This window comes from Mesoplodon mirus (genome assembly GCF_964341445.2).
Source record: "Mesoplodon mirus genome assembly, chromosome: 5".
NCBI lineage: Eukaryota > Metazoa > Chordata > Mammalia > Artiodactyla > Ziphiidae > Mesoplodon > Mesoplodon mirus.
The window spans coordinates 73,946,988-73,971,603 of record NC_138980.1 but is presented as its reverse complement, the minus strand read 5'-3'; the positions used below and the strand labels follow the sequence as shown (position 1 = coordinate 73,971,603).

Genomic DNA, 24,616 nt, shown 5'->3' with positions numbered 1-24,616 from the left:
CGCACACATGGTGTGCTAGAAAAAATAACCACAAATTTTAAAAAGTAAAATAATCAATAGTTTAAAAAATGTTACGAATATTAACTACTGGCATAAACAGGAATCTTAAATTTTCCTGATGATAACTATACCACCAATTAAGTCTTACCATCATGGTTTTTGAATTTCCTCCTAAAGAATCCTGAAGAAGACGAGTCAATTTAGAGTTACGATAAGGCACATGAGTGCTTTTTCCATCAACCAAGGCAGAAATAACATTACCAAGGGTAGAAAGTGAAAGATTGATTTTTGTAGCTTCTTTCAGGCGCTGCCCAGTAGCTCCAGTTTTTGCTTGTCTTTCTGAACCCTTACAATAAACAGAGATAGAAGTAAAGCTAAAATAAAAAATACAGAATATTCTTCCCAAAGTTAAAAAAAGTATTCTAACAGTAAAAAATCTAATATGATTATCTGGAATTCACTTCAAAATAATACTGGAAGGGAAGAAGTGGCTGAGGGTAGAGATGAAATAGGACTGGCCGTGAACTGATAATTGCTGAAGTTGGGTGATGGGTACATGGGAAATCATTATACTATTCTATCTACTCTATACAGGTTTGAAATAGTCCATAATTAGTAGTAAGTTAAGGGGACTTCCCTAGTGGTCCAGTGGCTAAGACTCCACACTCCCAATGCAGGGAGCCCAGGTTCAATCATTGGTCAGGGAACTAGATCCCACATGCTGCCACTAAGAGTTCGCGTGCCGCAACTAAAGATCCCGCATGCCGCAACAAAGATCAAAGATCCCACGTGCCACAATTAAGACCCGATGCAGCCAAATAAATAAATAAATATTAAAAAAAGAATAATAAGTTAAACACATACATAAGTAAAACTTAAAAATTATATAATCACTCCTTTTCACTTGAATTATTATTGATTTATAAAATAAAAAGAAATCATAAGAGTTATTCTTAAGTAGTATCCTGTTACTTACAGCAAGATCTACAAGATGGAGCTTCCCCATCCTGACATGCATGTTACCATCAACGCCTTTTTCACTGCATTCTATAGTAATTGTAAAGATGGCATGGGAACGGGAACTATGTTCATTCATATTAGTTGCACCAACAGAACCTTGAATAAAGGGAGGAAATTATTTAAAACTACAACAACAGGGAATGCCTTTAAAAATAATTAAATATCCAGAATACTGAATTTCATCAGAGCCAACAGCCAGAGAGCATGGCTAAAACATAAAAACTTAGGTATATTTAGCCATTATTAGAAATTTCTGACAATTTATGTTGATAACAAAAAACTGTATTTTTTTCACATGAAAGAGGGGATTTGAGGACAAAATACTTAATTTCAAGTATTGCTGGCTTAAAAAATTAACTAATTTACATTAAAAAATACATGTTAAATAATTCAAAAAATTAACTGCTGTTTCAGCTGTCTCTAAAAAGTATTATTGATATGTTCTGGGAATCAACCACAGGAATACTTGCATATATACATTAGATGATACAAAGATATTCAGGGAAGAACTGTTTGCAACAGTGAGAGATCAGAAACAACCAATATGACAGTGGTTAGTCAATTATAGAATAGTCACACTATGAATTACTAAGCAGTCTTTTTTAAAAAAAATAAGGTAGATCTGAATGACATGGAAAGATACCCATAACATATGAAAAAAAGAGAGGAATATAGAGTATAATCCCATTTCTGTAAAACAAAAGCATCCATTCAAAATATGCTAAGAATTTGAGTGTGTATAAATATTTTACATGAATATATTGTGCAAACAAAGAAAAAGATCTGTTTTGTTTTTCACAATAGGCATGTATTGGGGATTTTTTTCTTAAATTCCAAAGTATTTTAAAAGCAGTATGTTAATTTCATCCAATGCCAAAATGATTTTCCTACTATATTCATGTAGAGCTTCTCCATGTGAGCTGTGATTTTACAATTTAAACATTAAAAGGGTACTCTTTATTAGCAAATGGCTATATTATAAGTCAGATAACTAGAAAGTAAATTGTACTGGTAAAGAAAAGTAAAGCCCAATGAAAGAAGGTAAATGGAAAATCAGTGAGGGAAAATGCAAGGATCTGCAAGGATCATACTATACTTTTCCGTTTTCTTTTAAATCAAGTTATGAATTTTTAAAATCAAATTTATGATTTTTTTCCAAAAATATAAAAAACTAATAAATCTGACACCACTTCAAATCATCTATTCAGAAGTAACACACTATACATATTTCCACAGAGTGGTAGTAGGTCTTATTTTATCTTGTTTTTTTTCCACTTAACATTATCTCCTACATATATTTCCATGTAAAAACCAACTTGAAATTTTTACTAAAATTGATTTTGTTATTATCTTACTGGGAGATATTTGGGGTTGTTTCCTATTTTAGTTCTTCATAAGGGACACTAATATGAGCATCTCTGAGCAGATATTTTTCTTTCTCTTTAGAATTATAACAATGGGTTCTATTTTCCAAACTGGAACTACCTTATGAAAGGATAGGAATAGTTTTATAGCTATGTGATTATCAAAATAAGCTATAGCAGTGTTTTTCAGTTTGGAGTGGGAGAGAAAGTATAATTTGAAAAAGTCATATTAAATATTTTAATACCCATTGTTTTTGCATTATAAGTAAAGCATGCTATTTATGATTGTGATTTTTCTATATTTCCAGTTATGAAAACAAAGCAATGCAACAGACATTATGTCAAAAGTGACCTACACTGAACTTTAGAATCCCTAGGAGAGAACAGCTTGCAGCAATCAAGTAGACTAAATGATCCAACCTAACACACTGCATAACGGAAATAAAACATTTCCATAGCTGTAATTTTTGTCAAAATACTTATTTTGGAATAAAATATTAAATTTTTATGTTTTTCAAGGAGGTACAGAAAAACTTATCCCAATCCTTCTCTTCCCCACCCCCCTCCTCCTTGGCAACCACAAGTCTGTTCTCTGTACCTATGAATCTGTTTCCATTTCATAAATATGTCCATTTGTGTTGTATTTTAGATTCCACATATAATTGATATTATATGGTATTTGTCTTTTTCTTTCTGACTTAATATGATAATCTCTAGGTCCATCCTTGTTGCCACAAATGGTATTATTTCATTCTTTTTTATGTCTGAGTAATGTTCCATTGTGTGATATTCCTTCTTTATCCATTCATCTGTCGATGGACATTTAGATTGTCTCTGTGCCTTGGCTATTGTGAATAGTGCTGCTATGAACATAGGGGAGCTTGTATCTTTTCAAATTATAGTTTTGTCTGGATATATGTCCAGGAGTGGGATTGCTGGATCATCTGGCAACTCTTATTTTTAGTTTTCTGAGGAACCTCCATACTGTGCTCCATAGTGGCTGCACCAATTTACATTCCCACCAGCAGTGCAGGAGGCCCCCCACTGCAGCTAAACCTTTAATTCTTGAACTCAATCTATTTATTAATGAAGACTATTTTCCTCTCTATCTTAGGTGTTCAAATCTCTTTACCTTCCTTTCATTTTATTTCTCTCATTAGAATCTTTTCATTTTTCCTTAGACAAATCTCACATACCAAGTTAAATTAATTCTTAGGTAGTTAATGGAAGGTTTTGGTCACTATTGTGAGTGGAATCTTATGTTAAAAATTTCTTAAGTTAAATAAGCAATACATGAACATATTCCTGGTATAAAAAATTCAAAAATACAAAAAACATAAAGTGAAAGCTCCCTATATCCCTTTCCCCCACTCTTATTTCCCCTTCACTAAAGGTAACCACTATTAAATGTCCTTTCATTTTGTATTTCACATACATACATGTGAACACACACACACACACAAAATACCCAAATATGTAGTTTGATAATTTGGCTTTTTTTACACATGGGATGATGCATTACATACTGTGCTAGTTAGCTTTCTTTTTCCCTTAATATATATCTGGAAAGTCTTTTGGGTCTCTACATGTAAATTTAACTCACTGTTTTTTTTTTTTTTTTTTACAGCTTCATTATAGTCCATAATATTTTTGCACCATAATTTATATAACCAATGTTTTATCGACAGTTATTTAGGTTGTGTCAAACTTTTTGCTATTACAAGTAATGCTGTAATAAGGTATTTTTTTGTTTACACCAAAAAATATTTTTCTAGAATATATATCTACAAATAGAAACAGTGGGTCAAAGGAATGCATTCTTTAAAATTTCAACAGATACAACTATACTGCCCTTCAAAAAGGCTGTATATTCCCATCACCACTGCCCATTTCCTTAGAGCCTCACCAACCTGGATATCCTTTCATCCAAACTGATGGGTAAAACATCTCCTACTGTTGTTTTAATATGCATTTTCCTGATTACTTGTGAAGTCAAACATCCTTTCATACACTTACTGCTGTGTATAGTTCTTCTGTGAACAACATAGTCATAAACATCTTTTGCTCATTTTCCTGTTAAAATTTTGGTATTTTTCTATTATTTGGTTTACAAGAATACAATTGAATTTTTTTAATTTTTGCTTTGTTTCCTTGAGTTTGCTAGATTTTTAGTCTAGTCACAAAAATCTAAAAAAAAAAGGTTATTTCCTATGTTCTTTTCTTTTACCTCTAATCTCTAATTGCTGTTAGCAACATCATTAGTACTGGGCCTGGGGCATCAGCAATATTGCTGAAACTTTTTATTCTTTAGAAAAAACTTGAAATGATTACTAAAAAGAATGCCACTTTATTTAATTTTGTTTGCTTTTCTTGTCAACAAAAGGGAGGCATTATAGTGCCTGGTTAATGCTGACTAATGGTATACATTCAAATACTCACTCTGCTACTTATTAATTAGTATATGACCTGGACAATTTACTTTCAGTCTCAGTTTCCTCATTCATAACATAGGAATTTAATACCTTCATAGTCCATTTCGAGGATTAAAAGAGATCACTCTTATAAAGCATTTGCACAAGCACTTGCCACACAGTAAGTACTCAATAAATGTTACCAATATTATTATTACTAACAAGAGACAACAATATGAGAGTCTCAAAGATATAGCACTATTGCTAAGTAACAAAATTTTGGTCAGCATGGAAAGCAATCTGTGATATCTTTCATTCATATATGCTTTCCACATAGTAAATAGTCAAAGAGGAAGGGTTTCCAAGAAACCTAAAAATCCAATCCTTACGGCGCAAAATGCCATACCAGGTTGCCTTCGAAAAGAGCCGACTCCACACATAAATGTTTAATTACAATTAAGCAATATACTTACGATTTTTGTGGCCCAGTGTCATAATTCTATCCATATCATCAGCATTATTTACCACATAAGCTGATAAATCCTTGATATAAACTCCCACATCAGGTCTTTCTTTAACCTAAAAAAAAAATCATACAGACTTTACACATATATCCATAATTCTTCCACAGTTATTTATTGAATATCTACTACATGCTGGACACTGTGCTAGACAGTGAGGATACAGTGATGAACAAGGTAGACAGTTTCTACACTAGTGGAGGTAACAATCTACAGGGAGAACATACAAATGAATAATTACACACACAAATTATTTTATTTTATTTTATTTCAGTTGTGATAATGCCATGAAGAAAAAAAAATACAGGAAAGTATAAGAATACAACATAGGGACTTCCCTGGTGGCGAAGTGGTTAAGAATCCACCTGCCAATGCAGGGGACACGGGTTCGTGCCCCAGTTCAGGAAGATCCCACATGCCACGGAGCAACTAAGCCTGTGTGCCACAACTACTGAGCCTGCACTCTAGAGCCCACGAGCCACAACTACTGAGCCCGTGTGCCACAACTACTGGAGCACCTAGAGCTCATGCTCCGCAACAAGAGAAGCCACTGCAATGAGAAGCCCGCGCACCGCAACAAAGAGTAGCCCCCGCTCTCTGCAACTAGAGAAAGCCTGTGAGCAGCAATGAAGACCCAACGCAGTCAAAAATAAATAGATTTATGAATAAAAAAAAGAATGCATTATAGACAGACTTAAGCTAGTGAAGCAGGGACAGGATAAGTTCCCCAAGATGATGTTTAAGCTAAGACTTGAAGAAATAGGAGGCAGACAATCTGTGTTAGAACAAGAGGAAAACAGTATGTGCAAGAATCCTGAAATGAGAAAAAAACTAGGTTTGTTTTGTTTGTTTTTTTTTTGCAGTACGCGGGCCTCTCACTGCTGTGGCCTCTCCCGCTGCGGAGCGCAGGCTCAGCAGCCATGGCTCACGGGCCCAGCCGCTCCGCGGCACGTGGGATCTTCCCGGACCGGGGCACGAACCCATGTCCCCTGCATCGGCAGGCGGATGGATTCTCAACCACTGTACCACCAGGGAAGCCCGTTTTTTTTTTTTTTTTTTTTAGTACTCTGTAAGAGTTTACTGTGCACGAAAGAACAGTTTGTGAACTGGGAATCTTCAAACTCAAAACCAGTGTGAAGCTCAGAGGCATGACCTAACAGGATGACTTAGGAAGTGAAAACCAGGAAGTTGTCTAAACGAAGACAGAGGTTGCCTCCTCTTAATCAATCACTTGGAAGTAAGGCCAGCCTGGCTTGGGAGCTCTATGAACATGACCTGGGGAGGCAAGTAGTGCAGGGGCCGCGTTCCAGGAGATGTGAGCTCTGGTCCCAACAACAGCTCTCAACCTAAAAACTAGGTATTTAAAAAAATAAAAACCAACGAAACAAACAAAAGCCAGGGAAAGAGTAGGCGGCAGGGGGGGAAATAGGTGGGATATCTGGCTACAGAGGTAGCCAGATAAGATTAAGAGGCAGAGCTAAGATTAAGAATAGTAATTGGTCTTTTTTTTTTAATTATTGAACTGAGGTTGATATACAATTTGTTGGTTTCTGGTGTACAGCAAGGTGACTCAGTTATATATATGTATATGTATATACATATATATACACACACACATATATACATATATATTCTTTTCCATTATGGTTTATTACAGGATATTGAATATAGCCCCCTGTGCTATACAGTAGGACCTTGTTGTTTATCCATTCTATATATAATAGTTTGCATCTGCTAAGCCCAGACCCCCAATCCATCCCTCCCCATCCCCCCTCTGCCTTGGCAACCACAAGTCTGTTCTCTATGTCTGTGAGTCTGTTTCATAAATAAGTTCAGTTGAGTCATATTTTAGATTCCACATATAAGTGACATCATGTGATATTTGTCTTTCTGACTTACTTCATTTAGCATGATAATCTCTAGGTTGATCCACATTGCTGCAAATGGCATTATTTCATTCCTTTTTATGGCTGAACAGTATTCCATTGTGTGTGTGTGTGTGTGTGTGTATATATACATATATATATATATATATATATATATATATACACACCACATCTTCTTTATCCACTCCTCTGTCGATGGACATTTAGGTTGCTTCTGTGTCTTGGCTATTTTAAGTAGTGCTGCTATGAACACTGGGGTGCATGTTATCTTTTCAAATTATAGTTTTGTTTGGATATATACCCAGAAATGGGATTGTTAGCTCATATAATAACTCTATTTTAAGTTTTCTGAGGAATCTCCATACTGTTTTCCACAGTGGCTGCACCAATTTACATTTCCACCAACAGTGTAGGAGGGTTCCCTTTTCTCCACAGCCTCTCCAGAATTTGTTATTTGTAGACGTTTTGATGATGGCCATTCTGACCAGCGTGAGGTGGTACCTCATTGTAATTTTGATTTGCACTTCTCTGATTATTGGTCTTTATCTTAACAGCAATTTGAAGCCACTGGAGTATTTCACACAGCTGAATGAAATAATCAGATCTATGGTAACCATGTAAAAATATTACCTTTCCATGAGTAACTTTATGAGAACTTTTACCCAACTTGAAGGCTGTATTTGGGATATATTTATTTAAAATACAGATAGTATTTTAATACTATCTGTAAAATACAAATAGAAATACAAAATTCACTTTTCAAGGCCCTAGAAGTCACATCCACAAATCAACAGAATAAAGTGAAACTGAGGCAGAGGCCTGTGGCTGCCAGTGGGGCAAGCCATTCCAAAGGTAGTAAGACCACACAAAGACGACAAACAAAAGTTTATAGCAGAAACAAAAGTCACAAAGGCAAATACTCTAAATTCTAGGTGTTGGTTTTAAATCTAGTTAGAGGTTTTGGGTTTCTTTAGTCTCTTTTATGATATATTTATACATTAGGAAAAATTACCTTTTTTCTGTCATGAGATATACATTAAGCCCTAATTTTACTAGTAGTAAAGAAATGTGTTGGTCTCTATAAACCAGTGGGTTTCAAACTGTGCTCTGACAAGCACTAGAGGGTCCATGGTGGCAATGAGAGGGCCACTGTGTGAGTTTGGGGGTTCTCAGATCCAGACACAAGTTCTAAAGAGAGCTTTACTTTCATGTATTTTATAGATTGGGCTTCCACATAAGGTTTGGTTTGATTCAACTGTTTAATGGCTTTAAATCTTTTTAAATGTTTGAATATTACTGGTTTATATCAATGCTTCTCAGAAAAATCTATGGTAAAGAATTATACATATATTTCTAATGTGGAAAGTGATATCTCTGAAAAATACAAAAATCATGCACTTGGATACCATGACAATGTCAAATTGCTATAAAAGTTTTTAAGCATGTACTTTCATTTACTATTCTCATCTCATTGCAGAATGAAAACAAACACTCTTCAAACTGGCATCAGTCAGCAAAGTCTATGGTCATTCCCAATCACAAGATATTAATTCTATATTCAATTATTAATTGTAGATAATGAGACATGAAATATGAAGAAACTGAATATGATTCTGAAATAAAGCAGGACCCTGAGACAAGATGGCAGATAGAAGGACATGAGCTCACCCTGTATCAAGAAAACACCAAAATCACAACTAACTGGTGAACAACCATCGAAAAAAAAAACACTACAACCTACCAAAGAAGATATCCTACATCCAAAGACAAAGGAGAAGCCACAACAAGACATTAGAAGGGGCTCAATCAAGATAAAATCAAATCCCATATCAGCTGGGTGGGTGACCCACAAACTGGAGAATAATTATATCACAGATGTTCTCCCACAGGGGTGAAAGTTCTGAGCCCCACATCAGGCTCCCTATCCTGGGGGTCTGGCATCGAGAGGAGAAGCCCCCAGAGCATCTGGCTTTGAAGGCCAGTGGAGTTTGATTGCAGGAATTCCACAGGACTGGGGGAAAGAGGAACTCTACTCTTGGAGGGCACACACAAGGTCTCGTGCACACCAGTGCCCAGGGGAAAAAGCAGTGACCTCATAGGAGCCTGGGCCAGACCTACCTGCTGGTCTTGGAGAGTCTCCTGGGGAGGCAGGGGTTGACTATGAATCACTGTGCGGACAAAGACACTGGTGGCAGTAGTTCTAGGGAGTACTCACTGGCATGAGTCCTCCTGGAGGCTGCCATTTTCTCACCAAGACCTGGCGCCACCCAACAGCCTGTAGGCTCCACTGCTGGGACTCCTCAGGCCAAACAACCAACAGGGCAGTAACACAGCCCCACCCATCAGAAGACAGGCTGCCTAAAGTCTTCCTGAGCCCACAGCTGCCTGCTAAACAGCCCCCTTGACACGGCCCTGCCCACCAGAGGGACAACACCCAGCTCGACTCACCAGTGAGCAGGAACCAGTTCCCCCCACCAGGAAGCCTGCACAAGCCTCTTAGACCAGTCTCATCCACCAGGGGGCAGACAGCAGAAGCAATAAGAACTACAGACTTGCAGCTGGCAGAATGGAAACCACGATCACAGAAAGGTAGACAAAATGAGATGGCAGATGACTATGTCCCAGATGAAGGAACAAGATAAAACCCCAGAAGAACAACTAACTGAAATGGAGATAGGCAACCTACACGAAAAAGAATTCAGAGTAATGATAGTAAAGATGATCCAAGATCTCAGAAAAAGAATGGAGGCACAGACTGAGAAGATACAGGAAATGTTTAACAAAGAGCTAGAAGATCTAAAGAACAAACAGAGATGAACAACACAATAACTGAAATGAAAAATACGATAGATGGAATCAATAGCAGAGTAAATGAGGCAGAAAAATGGATACGTAAGCTGGAAGACAGAACACTGGAAATCACTGCTGTGGAACAGAATAAAAAAAAAAAGAACGAAAAGAAATGAGAATGGTCTCAGACACCTCTGGGACAACATTAAACACACTGACATTCACATTATAGAGATCCCAGAAGGAAAGAGCGAGAGAAAGGACCTGAGAAAATATTTGAAGAGATAATAGCTGAAAACTTCCCCAACATGGTAAAGGAAACAGTCACTCAAGTTCAGGAAGTGCAGAGAGTCCCAGGCCAGGTAAACCCAAGGAGGAACATACCGAAACATGTAGTAATCAAATTGACAAAAATTAAAGACAAAGAGAAAAATATTAAAAGCAACAAAGGAAAAGCAACAAATAACTTAAAAGGGAATCCGCATAAGGTTATCACCTGATTTTTCAGCGGAGACTCTGCAGGCCAGAAGGGAGTGGCATGATCTATTTAAAGTGAAATCAGTGCTTTGTGACCACCTAGAGGGGTGGGATAGAGAGGGTGGAAGGGAGACGCAAGAGGGAGGGGATATGGGGATATATGTATAGCTGATTCAAAGCAGAAACTAACACACCATTGTAAAGCAATTATACTCCAATAAAGATGTTAAAGAAAACAAACAAAAATAAAGTGATGAAAGGGAAGAACCTACAACCAAGAATACTCTATCCAGCAAGGCTCTCATTTAGATTTGACGGAGAAATCTAAAGCTTGCCAGACAAGCAAAACCTAAGAGAATCAGCACCACAAAACCAGCTTTGCAACAAACGCTAAAGGAACTTCTCTAGGCAGAAAAAAAAAAGGACGTAAATACACACCATAAAATTATGCATGGAAAAGCTCACCAGTAAAGGCAAACATATGTTAAAGGTAGGAAATCATCCACACACAAATACGATATCAAAACCAGCAATCATGAGAAGAGGAGAGTACAAATGCAGGATACTAGAAATGCATTTGAAATTAAAAGACCAGCAACTTAAATCAATCTTGTTTATATATAGAATACTATATCAAAACTTCATGGTAGGGCTTCCCTGGTGGAGCAGTGGTTGAGAGTCCGCCTGCCAACGCAGGGGACACGGGTTCGTGCCCCAGTCCGGGAAGATCCCACATGCCGCGGAGCGGCTGGGCCCGTGAGCCATGGCCGCTGAGCCTGTGCGTCTGGAGCCTGTGCTCCGCAACGGGAGAGGCCACAACAGTGAGAGGCCCGCGTACAGCAAAAAAAAAAAAACCCAAAAAACAAAAAAACTTCATGGTAATGGCAAATCAAAAATCTGCAATAGATACACACACAAAAAAGAAAAAGGAATTCAAACACAACTCTAAAGTTAGTCATCAAATCACAAAGGAAGAGAACAAAAGAGGAAGAGGAGAAATAACACCTACAAAAACAAATCCAAAACAATTAACAAAATGGCAATAAGAACATACATATCAATAATTACCTTAAATGTAAATGGATTAAATGCTCCAACCAAAAGACACAGACTGCTGAATGGATACAAAAACAAGACCTGTATATATGCTGTCTACAAGGGACCCGCTTGAGATCTAGGGACACATACAGACTGAAAGTGAGGGGATGGAAAAACGTCTTCCATGCAAATGGAAATCAAAAGAAAGCTGGAGTAGCAATACTCATTTCAGACAAAATAGATTTTAAAATAAAGACTGTTACAAGAGACAAAGAAGGACACTACATAATGATCAAGGGATCAATCCAAGAAGAAGATAACAATTCTAAATATATGCACCCAACATAGGAGCACCTCAATATATAAGGCAAATGTTAAGACCCATAAAAGGAGAAAGTGACAGTAACACAGTAATTGTGAGGGACTTGAACACCCCACTTTCAACAATGGATAGATCATCCAGACAAAAAATCAATAAGAAAAACAGGCCTTAAATGACACATTAGAGCAGATGGACTTAATTGGTATTTATAGAGCATTCCATTCAAAAACAGCAGAATACCCATTCTTCTCAAGTGCACATGGAACATCCTCCAGGATTGACCACATGCTGGGCCACAAAGCAAGACTTGGTAAATTTAAGAAAATTAAAATCATATCAGGACTTCCCTGGTGGTGTGGTGGTTAAGAATCCACCTGCCAATGCAGGGGACATGGGTTCGAGCCCTGGTCCACAAAGATCCCACATGCCATGGAGCAACTAAGCCCATGCACCACAACTGATCCTGTGCTCTAGAGCCCAAGAGCCACAATTACTGTGCCCACGTGCCACAACTACTGAAGCCCATGCACCTAGAACCTGTGCTCAGCAACAAGAGAAGCCACTGCAGCGAGAAGCCCGCTCACCACAATGAAGAGTAGCCCCTGCTCACCACAACTAGAGAAAGGCTGTGCACAGCAACAAAGACCAACACAGCCAAAAATAAATAAATAAATTTATTTTAAAAAGTCATATCAAGCATCTCTTCCAACCACAATGCTCTGAGATTAGAAATCAATTATAAGGAAAAAAACTGAAAAAACACAAACACGTGGAGGCTAAACAATGTGCTACTAAACAACCAGTGGATAACTGAAGAAATCAAAGAGGAAATAAAAAAAATACCTAGAGACAAATGAAAATGAAAGCACAACTATCCAAAACCTATGGGATGCAGCGAAAGCAGTTCTCAGAGGGAAGTTTATAGCAATACAATCTTACCTCAGGAAACAAGAAAAATCTCAAATAAACCTAACCTTACACCTAAAGCAATTAGAGAAAGAAGAACAAACAAAACCAAAGTTAACAGAAGGAAAGAAATCATAAAGATCAGAGCAGAAATAAATGAAATAGAGATGAAGAAAACAATAGAAAAGATCAATCAAATTAAAAGCTGGTTCTTTGAAAAGATAAGCAAAATTGATAAACCTTTAGCCAGACTCATCAAGAAAAAAAAGGAGAGGGCTCAAATCAATAAAACTGAAATGAAAAAGGAGAAGTTACAATGGACACCAAAGAAATACAAAGGATCATAAAAGACTACTACAAGCAACTATATGCCAATAAACTGGACAACCTGGAAGAAATGCACAAATTCTTAGAAAGGTACAACCTTCCAAGACTGAACCAAGAAGAAATAGAAAATACAAAGAGACCAAACCCACACACCTATGGTCACTTAATCTATGACAAAGGAAGCAAGAATATACAATGGAGAAAAGAGACAGTCTCTTCAATAAGTGGTGCTGGGAAAACTGGACAGCTAAAAGAATGAAATTAGAACACTCCCTAACACCATACACAAAAATAAACTCAAATGGATTAAAAGCCTAAATGTAAGGCCAAATACAATAAAACTCTTAGAGGAAGACATAAGCAGAACACTCTTTGACATAAATTGCAGCAAGATTTTTTTCAATCTACCTCCTAGAGTAATGAAAAGAAAAATAATCAAATGGGACCAAATTAAACTTAAAAGCTTTTGCACAGCAAAGGAAACCATAAACAAAATGAAAAGACAACTTACAAAATGGGAGAAAATATTTGCAAACAAAGCGACCGGCAAGGGATTACTCTCCAAAATATACAAACAGCTCATGCAGGTCTATATCAAAAAACAAACAACCCAATCAAAAAATGGGTAGAAGATCTAAATAGACATTTCTCCAAAGAAGACATACAGATGGCTAAAAAGCACCAATTATTAGATAAACAAAACACTAATTATTAGAGAAATGCAAATCAAAACTACACAGTATCACCTCACACCAGTCAGAATGGCCATCATCAAAATTTCTAGAGCCAATTAATGCTGGAGACGGTGTGGAGAAAAGGGAACTCTCCTACACTCTGGGTGGTAATGTAAATTGGTACAGCCACTATGAAGAACAGTATGAAGCTTCCTTAAAAAACTAAAACATAACTACAATATGACCCAGCAATCCCACTCCTGGGTATATATCCAGAGAAAACCATAATTTGAAAAGATATACACACCCCAATGTTCACTGGAGCACTATTTACAATAGCCAGAACATGGAAGCAACCTAAATGTCCATCGACAGAAGAATGGATAAAGAAGATGTGGTTGGGGCTTCCCTGGTGGCGCAGTGGTTGAGAATCTGCCTGCCAATGCAGGAGACACGGGTTCGAGCCCTGGTCTGGGAAGATCCCACATGCCATGGAGCAACCTGGCCCGTGAGCCACAACTACTGAGCCTGCATGTCTGGAGCCTGTGCTCTGCAACAAGAGAGGCCGCAATAGTGAGAGGCCGGCGCACCGCGATGAAGAGTGGCTCCCGCTTGCCACAACTAGAGAAAGCCCTCACACAGAAATGAAGACCCAACACAGCCAAAAATAAATTAATTAATTAATAATTTTTTTAAAAGATGTGGTACATTTATACAATGGAATATTATTCAGCCATTAAAAAGAATGAAATGATGCCATTAGCAGCAACACAGATGAACCTAGAGATTATCATACTAAGTGAAGTCAGTCAGAGAAAGACAAATATCATATATCACTTCTAGGCAGAATCTATAAAATATGATACAAATGAACTTATTTACAAAATAGAAACAGTCTCACAGACTTAGAAATCAAATTTATGGTTACCAAAGGGTAAAGGTTGGGGGGAAGGATAAATTGGGAGTTTGAGATTGACATATACACACTAATATATTTAAAATAGATAACCAACAAGGACCTACTGTATAGCACAGGGAACTCTACTCAATATTCTATAATAAGCTAAATGGGAAAAGGATTTGAAAAAGAATAGAATTATATGTATATGTATAACTGAATCACTTTGCTGTACACCTGAAACTAACACAACATTGTAAATCGACTATACTCCAATAAAAATAAAATAAAATTAAAAAAAGCAGGACCTTGCAGGACCCTCCCAGGTTAAAAAAAAAAAAAAAAAAAAAAGCCCCTCCATGTCCCCCAATTCTCTTTGTAGAAAAAGGATTTAGTCTCCCAGGCTTTTCCTGAATTCCAAAGAGCAGAGTCAAGCAGTTACTAAGGAAGTGAAGGAATGCAGAAACAAAAGAAAAGCAGTCAAAAAACTGCTTTTTATAGCTGAAACAATAGTTCAGGTATAAAACAGAGTTCTAGTTCCTCCTCAAGGAATATATAAAACAATCTGATGTGTATCTTGGAGTTGTTCTGTAGAAACCAAGACCCCCATCCAGGTTGAGGATGATGACTACAGTCTGACCACAAGCACTAGACCTCAGACTGGACTAAACCAGGAGGTTGATGATTAAGATTCCCGAAATATCACCTGTTACCTCACCACCAACTAATCAGAAGTCATGCACCCTGCAACACTCACCGCAAATGTTGCCTTTAAAAACCCATCCCTGAAAAAAAGCCATTAGGGAGTTTGAGCCTTCTGAGCATGAGCTTGCTTGGTGCCCTGCAATAAAAGTGTACTTTCCTTCAACACAACCCAGTGTCAGTAAATATGCCTTGCTGTGTGGCAGGCAAGCAGACCCAAGTTTGGTTCAGTAACAATTTTGGTGACCATGAAGGGACAGCCATCTTGAGTGGCATCTCACTCATGGCACATCAGCCCTGGGCTGACACTGGCACACAGATCTTGTCCAGCAGGTGCCTGAGTGCTTCTGTCTCAGGGACAGCCCCAAGTGCTTGCCACTAACCAGGCAGCACTGGCCCATGGTGTTTTCGATTCCCTAGCAAAGGAAACAAGGCTCTGGTCCTGGTATAAGACGTCTCTGGCAAGTGGTGTAACCTCGTGTGTGACGACAGCAGGGCATTCTTCCCTATTGGGTTGCCTTGATTGGAATTTTACTTTTTTGTGGGGGAAGGTGTATGACATGGTCATCTTGTTTTGAGCAGAGTACCACTTTAATTGGACTTTCCGTTCTGGGTCAAGGAGTCCCTTGGCCATCCAGCACTGCCTGAGCAGTAATTGAGAAACTCCCTGTTAGACCAAGGCTCATCTGCACCCCTGTCTGGAATGGTAGGTAGGAAACTTTCCATTCTCATGCTACGAAACTGTGACCCTGAGAAGACTCTGGATACTGATCTGCCAGTCTGTCTGTTTCTGGTAATAGCAGCCGTGTGAAAGAACAATGGGTAATGAGAGCTCTGTTCTATCTTGTAGTCCCCTAGGGTGGATTTTGCGAAACTGGAAGAACTGCAGCTATGCTCCCATGAAAAGAAAGAGAATATTTTACTGTAACACCACATGGCCCCAATATTCCTTAGGCTCTGATGAACAACGGCCCCTTGGTGGTCTTTAGACTGTAACACCTATATTTAACTAGAACTGTTTTTTAAAAGGGAAAGAAAATGGGATAAAATTCCTTATGTATAGGCTTTTATGATATTGTATCAAAGTGAGCCTTCTGGAATTAGTTTGACTTTTATCTCGGGTGTCTTAGTACATTAGTATGAATCCTGTTTTCTCTCTGGTTTTGACCCTAATTAGGGGATCCTGGCCCTGGTTTGGGAGGAGATCCCACCAGGAGGAAAGAAAGGAAATTAAAGGATTAATCATTCTCAGAGACACCGCTGATATTGACTCTCATTAGAGGGCCCTGGTCTTTACCTTTGTTAGAGAGTCCTGGTAACTTAAATGTGGTCTAGACACTCCTAAAAACTAATAGCTTAAATTCAGTCATGAGTCTGAGTCAGTGCCAGCAAGTTCACCTAGAAATGAGGCACGTGAATGTGAGTGAGTGGTATGTATTACTGTCCATTACTGTTGTTTATGAAAGTTTTAAAAAAAAATTGGATGGTAATGCTAGCAAAGAATTTTTATCATAAAAACACAGAAATTTAATTTGTGTAACAATTTATAACACCAAAACAATGAATCTCAATGGCAGCAGTTACTCCCCTGCCCAGAATGTTTTAGAAGTTTGTGGGGGAGTTTCTGGTTCACTTGAGGACACTATTAGTATTCATAGGCAGGGGCCTGGGATACTAAACACCTTGAAATGAAATGGGTCACAGTCAATGAATTATCCCATGCAACTTTGAATGTCCTACCAGATATTAACATGGGTGAAAAAACAATTTATAATTACCTGAATCTAAACCCTAACTCTATTGTACATATGAAGACAAAGTGCTTTCCCATGGTAATAATAATAACATAGGAATGCAGGAAAACTGAGGAAAGAACTACTTTATTTTCCTCAGAACTCTACCAAGAGCTAGTTACTATTTTAAAAGACCATGTCATTGACAATAACACAAATCAAGGTGTTTAGATCACCAATACAATATACTTATAACAGTCTGCATTTGTAGCTGCTACAATCATAATGATTATATATGCTTCTGACTACTTCATTATGTCATTGAGTATGATCACATCTAAGCATTTATATATTGAAATACAAGCACTTTATTTTTTAATTTTATTCTCTTTTATATTATAATAGGGCAGTATATTGATAATTTTTAAATTATGTGTGTAGATAGATTTCATCATCTATGAAATTTATTTCAGGATAGTCAAAGGGGCATTACAAGATATATGTTATAAAAAAGGGGCATTGGGTCTAATGTGGTTGAGAACCATTGACAAGACTGTTCCTGAGAATAAATCTGATCTATAATTACTGTTACAAAAATGGAAAATCTGTCCAAATGATTTTTATTCTAATAATTTAGGCAATAAAACAATAAACTTTTAAAAGGTAAAAAGCACAGAATTAAAGTATCCATCAAAACCAAAGATGACAACTAGCAAAAATGAAACTTATCTCTGTGTTTGCTGTCTACACATTATCATTATAGATTAAGTTTTCATTAAGGTCCAACAAACACAAATAATACCTAAGCCTGTAATATACTGCTCCAAAAGCTCAGCTTATATAGTAAACTTAAAAAGAAAAAAAAGCTAAAACGTATTGAATACTTTATTACGTGTCAATCAATGATTTTAAAACTTTGCATTAATTTGTTAATGTTGGCAATAATCCTATAAAGTAGATACTTTTATGATTTCCATTTTCATGTGGCAAAGCTAAGGCTCATAGAGGGTAAGTAACTTGCTTAAGAACTCAGAGCCAGAATTCAAGCTACGATGGTAAAACCTCAGAAATCACCCTTTAATCCTTAATCCACTTACCTGTGACACAAGCAAGTCAGGAAACCCCTCTAGGTTTCATTTTTTACAATAACAAAACTGAACGGCGAAAGATTAAATGAAATAAAGTATGTGCTACTACCACAATTTACTGTACTGAATGCCTACTGCCACATTATAAAAGCTTAATAATAGTAGCTGCTGTTATTCTAAGTGTATTCTACACCATTCTACAATGGTGACTACTCTTACCATTATTCTCTAATTATTTTACTGACAATGCAATTTCTATCAAAATTCCAATATTAATATTTTAAAGGCTAACCTTTTGTCTCATACACTAAATCTAGTGTCTCATACACTATATTAATATATTTGGCAATAGTTACTAATCATTTATCACGTGACTCAGCAACCCTGCTTCAGGAATTTATCCTCAGATATGCCTGCACATGTATGAAATGCTGTATGTACAAGGCTATTCAGCACAGAATTGTGTGTAACAGCAGAAGATCTTAAACAACCCAAGTGTTCATCAACAGAGGGCTGGCTAAATAAATTAAAATTATGTGCATACAAAGGATATTATGAACCTTTAAAAAAAAAAAAGGAATGAGGAAGCTTTCTCTGTACTGATGTGGAAAAATTGCCATAATCCATTGTTCAGTGAAAAAAGCAAAGTGCAGGGGCTTCCCTGGTGGCGCAGTGGTTGAGAGTCCGCCTGCCAATGCAGGGGACACGGGTTTGTGCCCCGGTCTGGGAGGATCTCACATGTCGCGGAGCGGCTGGGCCTGTGAGCCATGGCCGCTGGGCCTGCACGTCCGGAGCCCGTGCTCCACAAAGGGAGAGGCCACAGCAGTGAAAGGCCCGCGTAGCCCAAAAAAAAAAAAAAAAAAAAGCAAAGTGCAATGAGGGGAAAATAGTCTTTTCAATAAATGGTGCTGAGACAACTGGATATCCATAGGCAAAAATGAAGTTGGTCCTCTACCTCACATGGTACATAAAAAATTAACTCAAAATGAATCAAAGACATAAATATAAGAGCTAAAACTATAAAACTCTTAGAACAAAGGCATAAATCTTCATGACCTTGGATGAAGCAATGATTTCTTAGATACTACACCAAAAAGCACAAGCAACAAAACTAAATATAGATAAACCAGACATGATAAAATTTTTAATTTTTATGCTCCAAAGGACACCATCAAGATAGTGAAAAGACAATCCCACAGATGGGAGAATATTTTTGTAAATCCATATATCTGTTAACAAACTTGTATCTAGAATATATAAAGAATTATTACAACTCAATAACAAAAAGACAAAGACCCAATTATAAATGAGCAATGGATCTGAATGGAAATTTATCCAAAGAAGATACACAAATGGCGTGAAAAGATATTCATCATTATTAGCCATCAGGGAAATGGAAATCAAGCCCACAAATGAGGTACCACTTTACACCCTCTAAAATGGCTATAAAAAAGACAGATAATAACGAGTGTTGATGAGGATGCAGAGAAACTGGACTCCTCTTACATTGCTGATAGGAATGTAAAATGGTACAGCCACTGTGGGAAACAGCCTGGCAGTTCCTAAAAAAACAGTTACCACATTATCTAACAATTACATTCACTGATATAGAACCAAGAGAACTGAAAAAACATACAGTTCAAAGATATTGCAGGTTCAGTTCCAGACCACCGTAATAAACTTAGTACCATGAATTTTTTGGTTACTTGTTGCATATAAAAGTTGTTTACACTATACTGTAGTCTATTAAGTGTGCAACAGCATTATGTTTAAAAAAATGTATGTACCTTAATTTCAAAATACTTCATTGCTAAAAACTGCTAACATCACCTGAGCCTTCAGTGAGTCATAATTTTTTTTGCTGATGGAGAGTTTACAATATTGCAGAATTACCAAAATGTGGCACAGAGACATGAAGTAAGTAAATGCTGCTGGAAAAATGGAGTTGAACAGAATTGTTTGATGCAGGGTTGCCACAAACCTTCATTTTGTAAAAAACACAGTATCTGCAAAGCATAATAAAGTGAAGCACCATAAAACAAGGTATGCGTGTATTCATATAGAAACGTGTACAGGCTGTTAAAACAAAACAAAAACATGAAATACTGATTCATGCTACAACATGGGTGAATCTTGAAAACATTATACTAAGTGAAAGAAGCCAGTCATAAAAGACCACAATTGTATGATTCCATTTAAATGAAATGTCCAGAATAGGCAAGTCCATAGAGACAAAAAGTAAATTATGGGTTACCAGGAGGGAAAGGGGGAATGGTGAGTGGCTCCTAATGGCCATGGAGTTTCTTTTTGGAGTAATGAAAATGTTCTAGAATTAGATAGTGGTGATGGTTGCATAACTTTATGAATATACTAAGATCACTAAATTGTACACTTTAAAAGGATGAATATTATGCTATGTAAATTATATCTCAATTAAAAAATAATGAATGTGAATCAGCTATACTTGTCAGTTAAAACCATAATGTACCAATTCACAAATTTTGTGATTATCTGACATTTATGCATATAATCTCACAGTTCCCTTTTCTAAGATGCTGGATGAAAGTAGTCTTTAGTGCCAATCTATTACCCAAAAGTAAACAAACTAGAGTTTCTCAATCAGAAAGTTTGGTTTTTCCTTCAGGTAAAAGAAAGACTGAAAACACAAGTATTCATGACTACATTCATGATTAGTCTCAATACCTATATTTTTGACACTGTAAAAACTTCTGACTTAAAATAAATTCCGGAGTACTCTTGGGCATTCATACCAGAGAATGAAAACTTACATTTGCAAAAAAATCTGTGTGTTCATAGTGGCTTTACTCATGATAGCCCAAAACAGCCCAGATGTCCTTCAACAGGTGAGTGGTTAAATATACCATGCAATATTACTCAGTAATAAAAATGAATGAATAATCGATACATGCAACAACTTGGATGAATCTCTAGGGAGTTATGCCAAGTGAAAAAAGACAATTCCAAAAGGTTACATATTGTATGTTTATATTTACATAACATTTTGAAATGACAAAACTGTAGAAATGAAAGCAGATCAGGGGTTGTCAGGGGTTAGGGATGGGGACAGAGGGGAGTGGTCACAGGAGAGGTGGATGTGGTTATAAAAGGGCAACATAAGGCATATCTGAGATGTTTAGTACCTTGCTGTGGTAGTGGATATACCAATCTACACATGATAAAATAGTATACAACACAAATGACTACAAGAAAAACTGGGGGCATTTGAATAAGATCTGTGGATTGCATCAAGGTCAATATCATGGTTGTGATATTGCATTATAGCTTTGTAAAATGTTACCACTGGGGAAAACTGTGTGAAGGGTAATCTCTCTGTATTATTTCTTACAACTGTATATGAATTTACACTTATCTCAATAAAAATTTTAATTAAAAAAATGGTGCAGGGCTTCCCTGGTGGCGCAGTGGTTGAGACTCCGCCTGCCGATGAGGGGGACACGGGTTCATGCCCCGGTCCGGGAAGATCCCACATGCCGCGGAGCGGCTGGACCCGTGAGCCATGGCGGCTGAGCCTGCGCGTCCGGAGCGTGTGCTCCGCAACGGGAGAGGCCACAACAGTGAGAGGCCCGTATACCAAAAAAAAAAAAAAATGGTGCTGATCAATGTATACACTGTCCTACTTTTGGAGTAAAAATAAAATTGTATTTGTTTGTATTTACATAAACAACACTGAAAGGATACTGAAAGTGGTTATCTTAGGGTTGGGAGAAATGAGGTAGGAACAAGACTTTTCAATGCATAAATGTTTAAAATACTTTTAGTTTTGAACTATGTTATATTATCTGGTCAAAAAATAAGTAAAATATTTAAAGTACCTTTTGTTCAAAAAAGAGCTTAATTTAGTACACATTCTATTGCTTTGGAAAATTCTCCAATTTCAATTATCCATACCTCTAACCTCTGTGTCTGATCCTTGCCCAAAAGGTCACGAACTTCTTCATTATATATTTCCAAATAAGACACTCGAACCAAAAATCTGTAAATAAAACATCATTAAAAAAAAAACAGTGAAATATTAGAAGTTTTTAAAATGTGTTTATAAAATGTATACATCTTTCTTATGCTTGTACTTCTAAATATTAGAAAATATTAAGAATTCTCTTTTACCTTGTATCACCCTCTGCTTTTGCAATATGACCAAATATGTGAGCAAATGAATTTGGAATGATTCCTCTAAGTTCAGGAACAGCTCGAACACCTTCCATGGTAAAAGTTTTACCTGTTCCAGTTTGTCCATATGCAAAAATAGTCCCTGAAAATGATGAAGAGAATCAATCACTTCGCAGAGTCATGCTACAGACCAATAGCTCTTAAAATTAATTCCTTTGACACTGTGATGCAATTTCTAGCCTGGATTTAAAGTTTATTCTAGTACAAATTTCACCTTTATTATCAGCAATTACAAGATGTACTGTATGCCACATGAGCATAGCACTGTTCAAGAATTAGAGTCAATGAGATAAATATAAAATCTGACACTTTAGCTAATCATAAGAAATTTCTTAAAATGTGTATATTAATTACTTAATGTGGACGTTAAATTGGAGAAGGTAGTATAATTACAGCAAGAGAACACAGGTTCTAGAATAGAAAGACCTCAACGTGAATCCACACATCTGCCGTTTTTCAGAGACTTGACCTTAGAAAGTATATACCCAGAGATTATCTCCTCAATGGCAAAATGGGGATAAGAATGAATACTCTACATTGATAGTAAGAACCAAATGAAACAATTTATTTCAAGTGACCAACATGACACCTGGCAAATGGTAGTTTTTTCTTCTTATTCCTAAAATAAGTACATTATTTCGAAATAAAATGTTTTAAGTAACAGTTGTAAGGAATAGGGGGAATTAACAAAAAAAGGTGACAATACAATTATTACAAGTAATTACAGATACAACTTAAAATTTTCTAAATACCCAAATTCATTCATTCAACAAATACTTACTACACACCTGTGTCTGGCATTGTGCTAGGCACTGGGGACACAATGACAAACAAGACAAACACAATCTTTAATCTTATGATATGTCATCTTGGGGAGGACATACTAGCCAAATAATTATAAGCAGGATGAGTGTTGGGAAATGAGAAACACGGAGTTCTAGATGAGAGTAAGGGACATAATCTGGGCAGGAGAACTGATGCAGGAGGAAAGGGGAAGAGGTCAGGGAAGGCCTTCCAGAAGAGGTAAGGTTTAAGATACGATCTGGTATATGAGCAAGAGTTAGATAGGAACAGAGTGAACAGCAAGAGGCAAAAAATAGAATGGAGATTTTGAAGAAATGTAATGAGACCAGAATGGAAGAAACAGAGATGGAAAAGGACAGTGGATGCAGATACAGCTAAAGAAATTGACAGGGGCCTAATCACACAGGACGATGAAGAACATCTTAAGGCTTTTAGAGCTTATGCTAAAAACAAAGTGAAGCCATAGAATGATTTTTCAATCAGAGGAGTGACATCATAGTCACTTTGGCTATACTGTCTATGAAGAATTGGAAGAAAGCAAGAGGAGACGTGAAGAAATAAGTTAGAGGGCTGAAGTAGTTAGCCAGATGAGAGATGGTGATGACAATAAATAGAAGGGGATGAGAAAGGTAGAAGGATTTCAGAGATATTTAACAGTAGGATGTCAGAGATATTTAACAGTTAGAATCAAGAGGACCTGGAAAACAACTAGTCGTAAGGGGACCAGGGAAAAGGAAGAATTGAGTGTGACTTTCAATTTCTGGCTTGACCAAAGGGATGTATGGCTATGCCATGTACTGAGATGGTGAACAACACTAGAAGAAATAACAGTTTGAAAGGGAAGATCATGAATTTAGTTTGGGGGTACTGAGCTTTAAGTCTACGATACACCCACATGGATGTGTCAAGCAAGCAGGAGGATGGATGAGATTCATTTGCCACTGAAGCCATGGAGGTGGATGAGATTTCCTCAGGAGACAGTACAGTATGAGAAGATAGCCTAGAAAGTGACAGCATAAATGAAAAAGGTTTCTCAACTACCACCACTCTATTCAGTTAACAACAACGTGTCATCATTTTTGGACTTTGTATGAAAATAAATTAATCACAACAGAAACCATTCTTTTTTTTTTTTTTTTTTTTTTTTTCGGTACGCGGGCCTCTCACTGTTGTGGCCTCTCCCGTTGCGGAGCACAGGCTCCGGACGCGCAGGCTCAGTGACCATGGCTCACGGGCCTAGCCGCTCCGCGGCATGTGGGATCTTCCCGGACCGGGGCACGAACCCGTGTCCCCTGCATCGGCAGGCGGACTCTCAACCACTGCGCCACCAGGGAAGCCCAGAAACCATTTTTATACATGGGAATAATTTAAAAGTCTTAATTTTTTCTAACTCACTAAATATTTCAAACTCTTGCATTAAGAATATAACTTACTGCATTCCAAGGA

General features: G+C 37.2%; 1 protein-coding gene across 4 annotated transcripts in view; it reads right to left on the bottom strand.

The window, feature by feature from the left end:
* The window catches only part of KIF3A (kinesin family member 3A), a 76,525-nt gene that overhangs the window by 32,238 nt on the left and 19,671 nt on the right, over positions 1-24,616 (bottom strand). For all 4 annotated transcript variants that reach the window (XM_082624028.1, XM_082624029.1, XM_082624027.1 and 1 more), the window contains exons 3-7: positions 22,304-22,448; positions 22,088-22,172; positions 5,269-5,374; positions 977-1,116; positions 149-346 (exon numbers count right to left, since the gene is read on the bottom strand). In XM_082624028.1, coding sequence (XP_082480154.1) covers positions 149-346; positions 977-1,116; positions 5,269-5,374; positions 22,088-22,172; positions 22,304-22,448 — 674 coding nt within the window. The remainder of the gene's footprint in view (positions 1-148; positions 347-976; positions 1,117-5,268; positions 5,375-22,087; positions 22,173-22,303; positions 22,449-24,616) is intronic.